General features: G+C 45.6%; 1 protein-coding gene across 1 annotated transcript in view; it reads left to right on the top strand.

The window, feature by feature from the left end:
• Positions 1-13606, top strand: part of LOC119381720 (sushi, von Willebrand factor type A, EGF and pentraxin domain-containing protein 1) — a 71915-nt gene that overhangs the window by 39900 nt on the left and 18409 nt on the right. The window contains exons 19-27 of the mRNA XM_049412875.1: positions 370-524; positions 1380-1659; positions 2926-3190; positions 4099-4303; positions 5774-5924; positions 6688-6756; positions 8526-8660; positions 9570-9692; positions 11046-11083. Coding sequence (XP_049268832.1) covers positions 370-524; positions 1380-1659; positions 2926-3190; positions 4099-4303; positions 5774-5924; positions 6688-6756; positions 8526-8660; positions 9570-9692; positions 11046-11083 — 1421 coding nt within the window. The remainder of the gene's footprint in view (positions 1-369; positions 525-1379; positions 1660-2925; positions 3191-4098; positions 4304-5773; positions 5925-6687; positions 6757-8525; positions 8661-9569; positions 9693-11045; positions 11084-13606) is intronic.

Raw genomic sequence — 13606 nt, 5'->3', positions numbered from 1 at the left:
TTCGTTGACCAGCGGTGGTGGTCGCATCTACAAAAAAAATTGACAATATTGTCGCCCTTATAAGCGAGACATCCGTGGTGGCCGTCAGGAATGTTTTGGCGCTCAATTTTTTCTTGAATCAACACGACTCGTCCACTGTTCAGTTATGCTTGTACCTCTTGCCGAGCTAATAACACGCTGCTTCCGCCGTCCGAAACTAGCAGCCGAAGGTAAATTCTCCGAAATGACTTCGTAAATAGAATTATATGTCAACTGCGCCAGCTTGGGCTAGCAGCTATTTCGAGTTCGTCCGCGCTTCTGAATTATGCGAATGGCCGACAAAACTGTGGGTTCACTGAGTTGTTTGAATCGCTCGTACTGCGATTGCAGGGCCCTGTTTTAACGGTGCCACCTGCATCGACGGCATCGACAAGTTTGCTTGCAAGTGCGCGAAAGGTTTCACGGGCAAGCAGTGCGAGGCGACCTTCCATGATTGCGCGACGGCACCGTGCCGCAACAATGGATCGTGCTTCGAGAGCATCACGGTAAGCAGACTCACTCTTATTTCTTAAAACGGTGCAGTTATAACAGAAACGGTGGGGAAGGATGTCCCAGGGCACTTCCGAGTTCGTTTCCAAACAACCATTACTCGCATGCGTGGATTTGAATATCAAATAATAACTGTTCGGGTTTAACGTCCCAAAGCCACGATATGACTATGAGGGACGCCGTAGTGGAGGGCTCCCGATATTTCGACCATTTGGGGTTCTTTAACGTGCGCCTAAATCTAAGTACACGGGCCTCAAACGTTTTCGCCTCCAACGAAAATGCGGCCGCCGCGGCCGGGATTCAATCCCGCGATCTTCAGGCCGGCAGTCGAGCACCATAACTACCAGACTACTGTAGCGGGTGAATTTGAACATATGCATGTATCAAATTTTGTAGGGAACATGGACTCTCTATAAACTTTCTTTTAAATCTTCAAAGCAATTCTGACGCTTGTTATTAAACCGCACAAGTAGGATGCATGCATTTACATGGCGCGTAGCACCAGCTCTGCCCTAAAGTGCCGCTTTTGCACGTTTTCTTTTATGCAGTCTAGCTGACGAATGCTCAGTGAGTTACTGAAGTACTAAAGATGTACACCCGTCAGCAAAAGTTTACGGGACACAGGCCCCACTAAAACAGCGAATTTCTGCTCAGTCATTGCGCAACAATTCTACTCGAACTGGTGACTGTATCGGTTTCAGTACGAACTACAGGCTGGTGCATTTATTAGGATTTCATGTTCCGAGATAAAGGGAAAATATAGATTTTTCGGAAATTTCGCGTCCCGTGAACTTTTGCTGAAGGGTGTATACGTGAATTTGGTCATATAACGGTGGTCAATTCTCACTCAGGGCTTTCGATGTTGCTGCCCGAGAGGATTTCACGGTAAGACCTGCGAGCTGAAGGAACACGCGTGCTTCCCAAACCCTTGCCTGAACAACGGCTCGTGCACGAGGAGAGGAGACTCGTTCCGGTGCGCATGCGTGCCGGGCTTCCAGGGGCGTCGCTGCGAGAGGGAGGTGGACAACTGCGCTTTGGCACCCTGTCATAATGGCGGCACGTGCATCGACGGACTTGACTCGTTCACGTGCCAATGCCACGGACTCTACACCGGCCCGACTTGCACGGAGGGTGAGAGAGAGATTACACGGTCCCTGAATGGTTTGAACAACTTAGATGTAGCGCGAAACCTTACACGGACACGAGAAGGCACGAAAGGACACCGCACAGCGCTACTAGCAACATCATGTTTATAATTCAAAACAAGACTGCTTGTATACCGCAATAGCCAGGCAGAGAGTTGAACACGCGGAAGCAGTGAAAGACACGCGCCTGACTGACCATTCTGCTTTACTTGTTTGCCAGCTACCTCTATCTTCATCGCTTGGTCGATGTAGATCGCAGACATGCGGACGTCTGCTCCGCACGTTGCTTCAATGAAATCTCGTATCTAATTTCTCTGCTAGTCTTGTTTCTCTACTCCCTTTCATGTGGCGCTGAGCCGCGCTCCTTTATGGGCTAGAGAAGACAGCGCCATCTTTTGTTTTCCTAACCAGAAGCGCTCCCCGTTCAGCAACGTCAATCAATCAATCAATCAATCAATCAATCAATCAATCAATCAATCAATCAATCAATCAATCAATCAATCAATCAATCAATCAATCAATCAATCAATCAATCAATCAATCAATCAATCAATCAATCCAATGCACGTCTTGTCGACGTCGCCGCGTCCATATTTTGCTTGCGCGACGACCACCCCCAAATATTGGTAAAAATGTGCCCCATGGATATTACCACCATAAAATATGCACCTAGGCCATAACGCGCGCTAAGTGACGTGAAGTAAAAAATTCCATTATTCCCAGCTGCAGGAAACGATGGAGGCGAAGTGCTAGAAGCCAGTGTAAGCTGTGCGATGTCAGTGCATGTCAAAGCACTCCAGATGGTCGAAATTATCCTGATCCCTCCGGTACAGCGTCTCGCATAGCCCGTAGTCTGAGTCGCTTTGGAGGTCAAGGATACGCGTAGATCGCCAGTCCAAATCTAGGATTTTGGGACGATTATCAAGAAACGGCGCTATAATGTTCGTATACTTGCAAAATGAACACACTTCACTGAGATCAGTTTTAACACCAGCACGAGCATAGTGGGTTTCCAATAATTTATTTATTGATTGATGAATTTAATTCAGGCAGTGATTAGCTCTTTATATGCAAATCGACAACACTTGTATATGGCGGTCTCTTTGTCATAGATTATATGAATGAAGTTTTCACTAGTACATCCGCTATATATTGCGAGCGGTACTACGGAATATCCATGAAAGAGTGACAGTGCGATCTTGACGGGAGCGAACTGACTCACAGTTACTGAACTCTTTCTCGTCCCGTCCAGTCCTGTCGTCGCAATTCACGTTGCACTTTCGGGAAGCCTCCGTGCTGAACTACGCCACGGTTCCCGTAAAACGCTACCTCCGCGCCCTGACGATCTCCTTCCACATGAAGACGACTCAGACAAAGGAGCGCGGTACGGTGTTCTCGTACGCATTCGCCGACCCGCGTACCAACAAAGTCCAGGACAACGCCTTCACCATCTCAGACCCCAACAAGTTGCTTCTCTACGTGTACGGCGAGAGCTACGACACCAAGGTGGTTGCCAAGTGAGCAACGCTTCCTATCTGGAGATTTTTTCTTAGTCGTTTGCCTGCTTATTCGACCTGTTAAAGACTGCCGCGGCTATTGGGACAGTCATAACTGTGTCTTTTTATTGGATGGTGGCTTAAGAGCATTGCCAAGCGTACACAATTAAGTGGAACCAATGATCATGAGAAATGTGGCGTGTACAGAACGTGATATCGAAGTGCAGCTTGCGTGGAGAAAGTAGACGTTAAAGATGTTAAAGGACGTCATGGATAGAGAAAGAGAGAGAGAGAGAAAGAGAGAGAGAGAAAGAGAGAGGGGCAATAAAGACGCAAGGAAATGTAGGTGTGTTAACCACTGTCGCGACAAATGTGCCAGCTTCGTAAAAGTTTACTCACAAGCGCTCTTCGCAATTGCCCAGTCGCCTTTTTTTAATAATATGCGAAGCACCACAATTGATCCGCATTTTCTAATACGAGCAATTATAGAGTAAATCGTTCTTTGTTTGTGAATGTGGACTATGCTCGAGGTTCATGGAAGCAGTGGTAACACGCAGCGGCTGACGAGAGGCACTGAAAGGACACCGAAAAGAATGTGACTTCATTATATGCAACGGCACGCCACCGCCGCTGCGAGCGTTGTGAGGGCTCCATGAGACATACTGAGCCTTCCTTTGCTCCTCTCTATGACGAAGAATATCTCTCTATGACATAGTGCCACCACCATTACTAAGTTATACGTCTCTAGGAATGATGCTGCGTTGGTTGATTGAAGACTCGTGAGCAGGTATACCTTCGACCTATTGGAAACGCTCACGGGCTTCACCGAGCGCAGCACCATGCTGATAACAACCCCTTATACATGATACAGCATATAAGCGAGGTGGTAAATTGACTGAGTTAGCGCATGTGTGTTTCACGATACGTAGCGACGGCCAATGGCACCACTGCGCTGTTACTTGGGAGAGCTCGGACGGTCAGTGGATCTTCTACTGGGACCGGCAGGAGAAGGCGCGCAACCACAGAGCTGCGGGCGAGGTCGTGCTTCCCGGAGTGCTCGTGGTGGGACAAGACCAGGACGACCTGGGATCGGCCTTTAGCGGCATCGAGGCGTACTCCGGGCATGTGGCCGAGGTGGGTACACCCTGCTGGCGTAAGATAAAACCACAGAGTGGCAGCAAGTAGTTTGAAGAAAGCAAAAAAAAAGTATGCGCGGCTTTAACTGACTTACTTAACGCCGTAACGGCCAATGTATAGCGGAGCTGAGGGGAAGCCTCAGCGATGAAGTGCAAAAAAGTGATGCAAAGCTAGGCGAACATTAGCATAGTTTAGCATTGATGGAACCTCCTCTGGTGGTTCGACTACCTGCGTATCTCCAACCTCCAACTCGCCTCCCTCCTTCACTCGGCTCCGCTATGCTATGCCATACCCTCCCTCCTCCTTACCATCACTACCCTTTCCCACCCCTTTGCTATACTTGTCTATACATGGCTATGCTATGCTTTACTCTCTACACTCATCTTCAACATCCTTCGCTACGCTGCGAACATCAACAGACGCGCTTGAGCTAGGCTTTAACAGGTCCGCTATAATAAAGAAGAGAGAGGGAGAGAAAGAGAGAAAGAAAGGTGGTCTGTCATTTAGGCTTACGAATGAGGGCGGCGTGACAAAGGAAGCGTAAATATGCAGGAGTCAGTTGTTGGTATGATCCCGTTCATCTGTAATAAAGGATGATGCGAGTATCCTTAAGTGACCCCTCACGATGTTCGGACTTTGAAAACAAACAGGCGTGAAGCCTAGATCACCGTAAAATGGTCGTTTCTTTAGAACTCACGAAACAGCCGAAATTTGGAACAGTAGGTCGCGCACCCTTCCTTACGCCGGAGCCGTGCTTGAAAATGCGAGTATTTGCCCAAGCAACGGATACGCGTTCATGGCCGATATGAAGACGAGCGCGAGCGCGGGGCGAGACCTGTCGTTAGACGTCGGTGACCGTGTCACATAACTTTGGCTTCTAATACAATGCGGTGCGCGTAATGCCTCCAATGAAAGTGAGCCGAGGAACATTATAGAAAGAGAATATTCGACGTTGTCTGTTAACTATGCCTCCATATGTCGTGCAGCTTTTGCTTTTCGCATGCAAGGTGTCAGAGGCTGTCCCTCGAAAATGCGGTTATAGGGTCGTACAATGGTCTTTCCTTTTATTCTACATGTGTTCCATCCATCGAGAGCAACTGATACCGATGATAAGTGATGCGTTGCGTTATGGAGTCAATGACCAAGAACAAAGCATAAAAAAAACTTTAAGCAGTCGTTACATTGCCGCCGGATTAAGAAATTACCAACTCCAGAAATACAAGCGAAAGCTTATGCAAAGCAAATAACTCGAGTCTTTATTGAAACAACGGCATTAAACGTGCCTGTTTATTTCCTTCCTTTATACCCGCCCCACGGTAATCAACGCAATATAAACGAGCCTGTAAAATAGCCGGTGCTTAAATGAGATGTGTAACTCTTAGTGGATACGTAGTACAGACGTGCATGCTAATTTGAGGCATCTGACGCCGATTCGAAATGTTTATTGTCAGCCGTTGTCATTCGCAGCTGAACGTGTGGGACTACGCCATGTCGCCCAGCGAAATCAGGGAAATCTCGCAAGCGTGTCGAATAGCTGGAAATGTCGTCTCCTGGCCCGAGCTGCGCCTTGCTGCCACGAACGGCATTGTGTCTGACGGCGACTGGGAGCTGTGCAAAGGTAGGTGTGCAACCAGAAGCCAATAATAGTATTTTTTTTGTTATAGTTGGCTCCCGCGGATAGTACGAACGTAACCGCCATCGGCTTATGATGAAGCATATATTGAGTTTAGCAAAAAAGTTCGTTAGGACGAGACAACTGATGGTTAGGAGATCCAGAAACGATCGTGTTATCTCGAATAGCCCTGGAAATACTCATGCACTGACTTTTGGTACGCGGCTTATAATATAAAATGACCCTGCAGACGCCGCACGTTATATTATCAATCTCCACATCTGCCCATTTTCTACAAGCATTTGAAAGCAACCAGTCCTCCTGTGTAGTTCTTGTTGACAGTGGAATGAATGTTGTATAAACGGGTGTAAAGAGGAGGATCGTATGGCCTGGCAGCGACCCAGCTGGGACACCATATTTCGTACAACGTTTTTAGTTGACTTTGTTTACTTTGTATTCCGAAGAAAAGATAGCATCAGCAGATTATAGCTTCCGCGCATAGACAAAATGAGGACATTTTACACTCTACGAGTGGTGGCGGCAGTTTCATCCCTGAGAGCAAGCTTTGTAAAGCGACTTGTAGTGAAGAAATTACCTTGAACTTTAGAAGCCTGCACGAAGAACTTTGGCCATACGTTACTTCGGTGAGTTAAGTTATATAGAGCTACGCGTTACACGCTTTAGAAGCACCTACGAGATGTGTTTGTTCGAAACGGCTTTTGCTTACGGTTTTCTGACGATGCGACTCGCATGTTCTCCTTTTCTGAAGATACTTACAGCGGCCAAGGCAAGAAGCAGGAAATATCGTGCCACATCGCATCTGCATCCATTGAGGAGCGTAAGTTGCTGATTATTATATTTTTAGATAAAAAAAGGCTTTAAAGGACAACATCTAATGAATCCAACAGAAAATTAAGCGAAGGAAAGCATAGGGGAAATTAATTATTTGCCTTCAACCGTAGCGTAGTAATTATGACGTAAAGTGAAATGAATGAAGGTGGGCGAAAAATTACACTTTCCGTCCGTGGGATCCGAACCCACAACCTCGTAATAGTAACTCAGAGACCTCTCGTCGATAGTGCGCACAGTCAAGACGTGCGAATGCGCTGACCCAATCGAGTTCAAATTAAGATTCTATTTGCCACCAACAAGGCTGGTCAGGTGTGTCCCATCTGCTATCGCTTGTGCCTTTCAGCGATTTTACATGATTATGCGAGCACCCGCCGGCTCGTTGCACCTGCAACTTGAGTTGTTAATATCGCACTAAGCGGGGGGAAAATGACATAATGGCCTCGCAACAATCACTCGCGCAGATTTTTATCTTTCGTGTCAATATGTCAATATTTATGGGGTGCAAACTTCTGTAACTAACTCTTAAAAGAGGAGCGTTCTGAAGGATATTTCTAATGAAATTGAAGGGCAAACTGCGATTGCGTCAAAAAGTAGCCTAACATACCAAAGGCAGGCAGAAATAATTGTGAATGAGTCTGCTAAGCACAACGACGTCGGTTCAAATACCGGCCATGGCGACCGCGTTTCGAAGCGGAGTGATATAGAAAAACGTGCCTGCAATTAGGTTTAGGTGTATAGTAAAGAACACCACCTGGTAAAAACTAAGCCCGAGTACGTCACTACGGTGCGCTGCATAGTCATACGCTGGTTTTGGAAAGAGATAACCTATAACTCATTAAACTAAATATCTAAATCCCTAGTTTCAGTTGGAAACCGCAGTGACTATATATGGGCAATGACACAAAGTGTGATGTACAGTGAGCGAACAAGTTTTGTATTAGCTTGGAGTCAAAATTGCACCCAGGGGAAGCTGCACAGCTGTGACAAATAAAGCATCCTTACGAGGCGCTGGTTCAAGCTTGACACTTCCCTTGTTTGAATTAAGGTGCGATGACGTCATAGTTAAGTGGAATGCTGAAGCGGCCCACTCAGACAGAGCATCGCGGAGAACAGACGTCTCTGAAAGCATACCATGTATACGAAAAGATTTAATCGAGCTGAACGACTAAAGATGATTTCATGTTTACGGTATGGTTCACGATCCGGTTGCTGTCCGAGCTTTACGAACGTGTTCATCCTTCTTGTAATAAGTAATGGGGATAGTTTATGCGTGTTATCTACCGTCTGTTCCAAAACATCAATGGGCGGTCGGCGTGCTGCTTCATGCTATTTCAGGGCTCACGAGCATTATCGCAACACAAAACTGAACGAGTACTTTGTTCTTTCGAGCTGATTGAGACTTTGAGGTGATCGAAGCTCCTTTAGAAAACTTACAAGCTTAACCACACCTAACGTCTCCCCATCCACTGTTTGTAGTATAGCTGTAGATACAAGCGGCAACATACGTATCTCAGTACGAAAACATATATCTTCGCTCGAATTCATATACAGGTATTTCAAGAATAGTGAAACTCACGCATTAGGCGCTTTGTACATTCCTTGTGCATTTATATATTCTACTCTACAGAGCAGGTGGCTGGACAATTAGCCTGGTTTTCCCCAGCACTTCGTCTCTTGATTTCCCTTTTTTTATGACTTTTTCTGAGTCTGTACATCTTTTTTTTGTTTTGTCCTAACGCCACGCTCGTTGCACAGGTACAAGCTGTTCCAGACGAGTGGGATCCTGCAGCACAAGTCCATGTAAGAACGGCCAATCGTGTGTCGACAGGAGCGACGGATCGGCGGAGTGCGTCTGCAGTGCATCGTACGAAGGCAGATTCTGCCAGTATGGTGAGCAACACAATATCTGAGGCCTGGGCTTATAGTGATGTGCTGACAGTTGGGAATGAGCGACTTCAGTATCTATATATGTCCACTGGCAAAAAACGACGGCGGGGACGGCACAATTCTCGATGTCACTATCTCTCATGAAGAAGCAAGTTGAGGCAGTAGCAAAAACGACGTCTCCCCCCTCACGCACACACCACATGCATGACCACACGGCGTTGCCTTAACCGACAAAATAGACCCGTGAAAAACACATGTCTTAGGATCATTGTTTATGTGGTACTTAGTAAGCTTATATTTCGGCAGCAAACCTCTATTTTCTTGTATAAGACAAACATTTGTTCCGTGAGCACCATACGGGCGAAGACCTTGACCTTCGGAGCTTCGGGGGTATTTACGGAGGGGCTTTCCGAAGCAATGCTAGAAGTTTTGGCTGTTACATTGACCTTTTACGAGAATCTCTTACTATGACTGAAATCAAATCTGAACTTTTTTTGTACTGTTACCTCGGTATTATAACTGTTAGTACGTGTTACGAACGTTTAACGTGTAGTTTCTAAAAGCCCTGAAGAACACTCTACATATTCGCCGCATTCTCTCCTTCAACAATGTGGACAAAGCAATTATTCTTAACAACGAAAATTCTATAAATTGATTTTGCGCCTTTACATTTTATGCTGTTTGGTAAAAGAAAAGGCCTATCTGAAATGATCTGAGATAAACGTTAGGTGGATGCAACAAGGTTACAGTTTGGTATATGAAGATATATTCTCATAGAAAGAATATGCGAGGAAACAGAAGGGTCCACAAAATCTAATGGTGCCGTTTTTCTGATCCGGCTTATAGCGTTGTTGCTACTATTGCCTGTCCTCCAATAAAGCTTCGGAACACATTCCTTCTTTCGTTTTGCAGACGTTGACGAGTGTTTAATCGGAAGGCACAACTGCTCCCATGTGTGTGTCAACGTGCCGGGCTCCTATAAGTGTTCATGTCCAGAAGGGATGACGCTCAGCGACGATGGCATCACGTGTGTGGGTAAGTCTTGATTGACTTACTTACTTACTTGTTGCAGGCATCACATCAGCTTTGTTTTTGAAAGCAACCGGTTTGAACAATTAACAAGTATGCCAAAGTGCCTGTTTCAAAAGGGCAGTTCTCATAGCGTGGTCAGTAATACCACTGTCGTACTTCTTTGCGCCTTTAACATGCGTGCGCAACAGGCCCGTAGCTTTCGTAGTGTGTCCAATTAAAAAGTTGGTACATTCCGCTTGACTAAATCACCCTTTGTTCGAACCAATCACCACTTGTTTTATTCTTTATGGCTCAAGGCGAAAAATGAAATGAAATTAAAGTATTGAACGAACACCGTTTTTAGCGCTGTTTCGTGCGCCACTTTCTGTCGATTTATTCGTCATTCTGGATTTGATTCTCGATTCGGAAGTATCGAGAGGTTGGCACCAACTTTCGGAACGTATAGTTTACTGCCACGATACTTCGGTGCAGCAAAACCATGCTTATATACATGTCGTCAATGTGTCCTGTGCGAACACTTCGTTAAGGGGTTCCAGAGATAAGTTCTGCTGTAGGCGCGGCTTGTGCATCGTGTCTTCTGTTGTATCCCAACTGTCGACGTTCCAGACAAGCGGAACACAGTAGTTCGATGCAGCGGAACCACGACGCCGACGCACATTGTCGTATGTTTGAACTATTCTGCGACGATTTCGTGCTGACGCACCAGGAGGATCACGTCACCTTGTAGGCAGCCGAAGGGATAAGTGAGGTCGGCCACGTCGACTGATTGGTCCTAATATCAGACTAGTAATGACACTTTTGGTACTTCTTTCAAACAGCGGCTCTTGATAGGAGCATGTATATAAGTTTTACCACGGCGTGTAACGTGACAACTGGTCCAGGAAGTCAGATCTTATCTCTTAGCTCTAAGATGCGCGAAAATCGTCTGTACAACCCGTGAAACGCGTACACAAGTTGGATGTGTTGCTTGTTGTTTGCCCGGGGCATACTTAGTGACACTAAGCTATTCGTGCCTTGTCATTGTGCCCTTTCGCTATTCTTGTCGCTCATCTTCGTACAAAGTTGATTTAACGCCAGTGCGAGAAAGCCTATACGGCCGGTAACGTTCATCGTTAATCACGCACTTCTAATGACCAAAATTGTGAAATTATCGAGGTGAAGCAGATGACTGACAGTAGTGTTTTGTCACTATTCATAACCATCATCATCATCAGCCTGCCTACGGCCACTGCAGGTCAAAGGCCTCTCCCATGTTCCGCCAATCAACCCGGTCCTGTGCTTTCTATTCATAATATTTAGGCTTCTATGCTTGGTTCCGCAGAATGTTAATGTTTAACGTAACACACTCTATTACAGACACAAGTTACTGCACCGATGTTTTGTCGGCGTACCTGGTAAGTGCCTTACAGTTAGCTTCTCTGTGCCTGTTATATGCTTTTGGATATCGTGCTCCGCGATAATATTTTAACAACGAGGAAGCGCTGTTACCTGACACACATATGCTGATAATATCCGGTTCTTTAATAAAGTAGCATTTCCCGACTCAGAAGCAATCAGTAACGGCAAAGTGCGTCTTCAAGCTTTCTATTGCAATTAACGTGCCGGGCTCTCGGCGTTGTAGAAGATGTTTTCGAAGAGCTGTATAGTCACATTGGGAACATGATGATTGGAGTGCCGTTCAAGCTCACGAACAGGACAACCCGGAAAATTAGGCACTAGAAACGGCGCACGAAATATTTTACAACAGCGTACATTCCTAATACCCTTTACAATATTTTTCTGTAATGCAGACTATAAAGAGTCACCAAGTAATAAAGACTATAAAGTGGTCACCAAGTAATTGGTAATCATTGTTACTGAGACAGCCATGCTAGTCGTTGCATTCAAGATATTAAAAAAAAAACGAAAAAACATGCGTCGAAGATAAATTTCGGGAATCTGTTATACGCGGCTTAACAACCATAGTAGGTACCCTTAATAAAGATGTTGTACCAGCAACTATCCTGATGGCTTAGACGTGCACCATGTTATTGCCGTCTTTTTTTCATGTGAATCTGTGACCCACAGATTTGTTGAACCACATGTTGAACCATCGCGCACCTTCTTTTTGAGTGCATCCGATTTAACGCCCAAATAGCAGCCCTCTCAGCCGCACTGGGTCAGCTGGACAATCACCCTCTGACAGGGAGCAATATTCTAGGGCACTGGCCTACACGGACGTCATCGCAAGCCGCTATGAAGGCGTTGCGGTGTTTTTTTAGAGAAACAGCACTGAACGACACGTTGTGACAGTTCAGTGACTGCATTTATGTGTTGCTTTTAGACAAAGCTATTGGCATGACCTTGTAGTTAAGTTACAGACTCTCTCCTACTCTTTCATTCTTCCGCACCCCTTTCCCCTTCCCAAGTACAGGGTAGCAAACCGGTGACCTTTCCTGGTTAACCTCCCTGTATTTCCTTTACCTTTCTCTCTGTCTTATTTATTTCGATTGCTATCTGTTCGCAATGAGACAACATTTTTATATTAAAGACGAAATATTCTACTTGACACTTGATACTTGACGAAAGCCAGCAAAAGAACGGGACACGAGAAAGAGGCAGACACCGCTGAAACTAACAACTGTGACTTTATTGAAGAAAAACATTCAACCAAAAAACCTCAAAACGCATGTGCAGCACGTCTGTATCACCTACAACGTCACCCAGTGAAAGATTACGGAATCATTTTTCTTGCCATCGTTGCAACACACTAAATTCCTTGTCAATGAGGCAAATTCACGGTGTGCTTATACATCTATCTCCGCTTTTCCTAATGTAGTATGCCTCCACAATTTCCCGTTCTTCTTTGCCGTTTCTTCTTCCCAGATAAGTGACATTACTGAAGAGCGGGTGGCAGCCGCATTCCCGACAGTGACGTGCAAGATTAGCCCCATCATTTGAAATCAAAGAAGCGTGATGCTCACGCAATCTAGTATTAATACATCGGCCAGTTGGGCCGAAGTATACTTTATCACAAGTCAACGGAATGTTATACACTACACTTGAGTTCAAATGATGGGGCTAATCTTGCACGTCACTGTTGGGAATGCGGCTGCCAACCGCTCTTCAGTATTGTCACTTATCTGGGAAGAGGAAACGGCAAAGAAGAACGGGAAATTGTGGAGGCATGCTACATTAGGAAAAGCGGAGATAGATGTACAAGCACACCGTCAATTTGCCTCATTGGCAAGGAATTTTGTGTGTTGCAACGATGGCAAGAAAGCTGATTGTGTAATCTCTTTCACCGGGTGACGTTGTAGGTGATACAGACCTGCTACACATGCGTTGTGAGGTTTCTTGGTTGAATGTTTTTCTTCAATAAAGTTACAGTTGTTAGTTCCAGCGGTGTTTGTGTCTGCCTCTTTCTCGTGTCGCGTTCTTTTGCTGGCTTTCGTCAAGTATCATGAACCAACTGGCCCAGATCTGAACTCTTCTGAAATATTCTACTATATCTGTACCGCGACAAACAATGAAACCATCAGGCGTCACATGAGGACGTTAACTACATATATGCCTTGAATTTGTGTGTCTTCTTTAATTTTTGTACCTAGTTAGCTGTTCCCTATGAGAAAAATGAGGTATGTTAGCATTTACGGGTTTATGCTTCTCACTATGAAGCCCCTGGCTTGATCGGAACGTAGCGACGCATTCGAATTAGAAGAATCAATAAATATCATAAGCAACACTCCGCCATGGAACCGCAGGGGTTACGCTGAGACAGCAGAGCCTGTCTTACAATCGGTCAAATCGCGAACAAGCTAACATATTTTCGCGCGCAATACCAGGAATAAAACGAGTCCACGACTATCGCAATCTCGACGACTTTTTCAGATGAAGTGCTGACACATTGGAATCGGTGAGTTGTTGCTATACTTTCG

Source organism: Rhipicephalus sanguineus, chromosome 2, assembly GCF_013339695.2.
Source record: "Rhipicephalus sanguineus isolate Rsan-2018 chromosome 2, BIME_Rsan_1.4, whole genome shotgun sequence".
NCBI classification, from domain to species: domain Eukaryota; kingdom Metazoa; phylum Arthropoda; class Arachnida; order Ixodida; family Ixodidae; genus Rhipicephalus; species Rhipicephalus sanguineus.
The sequence above is the reverse complement of the archived record's forward strand: the minus strand, read 5'-3'. Positions and strand labels throughout refer to the sequence as shown.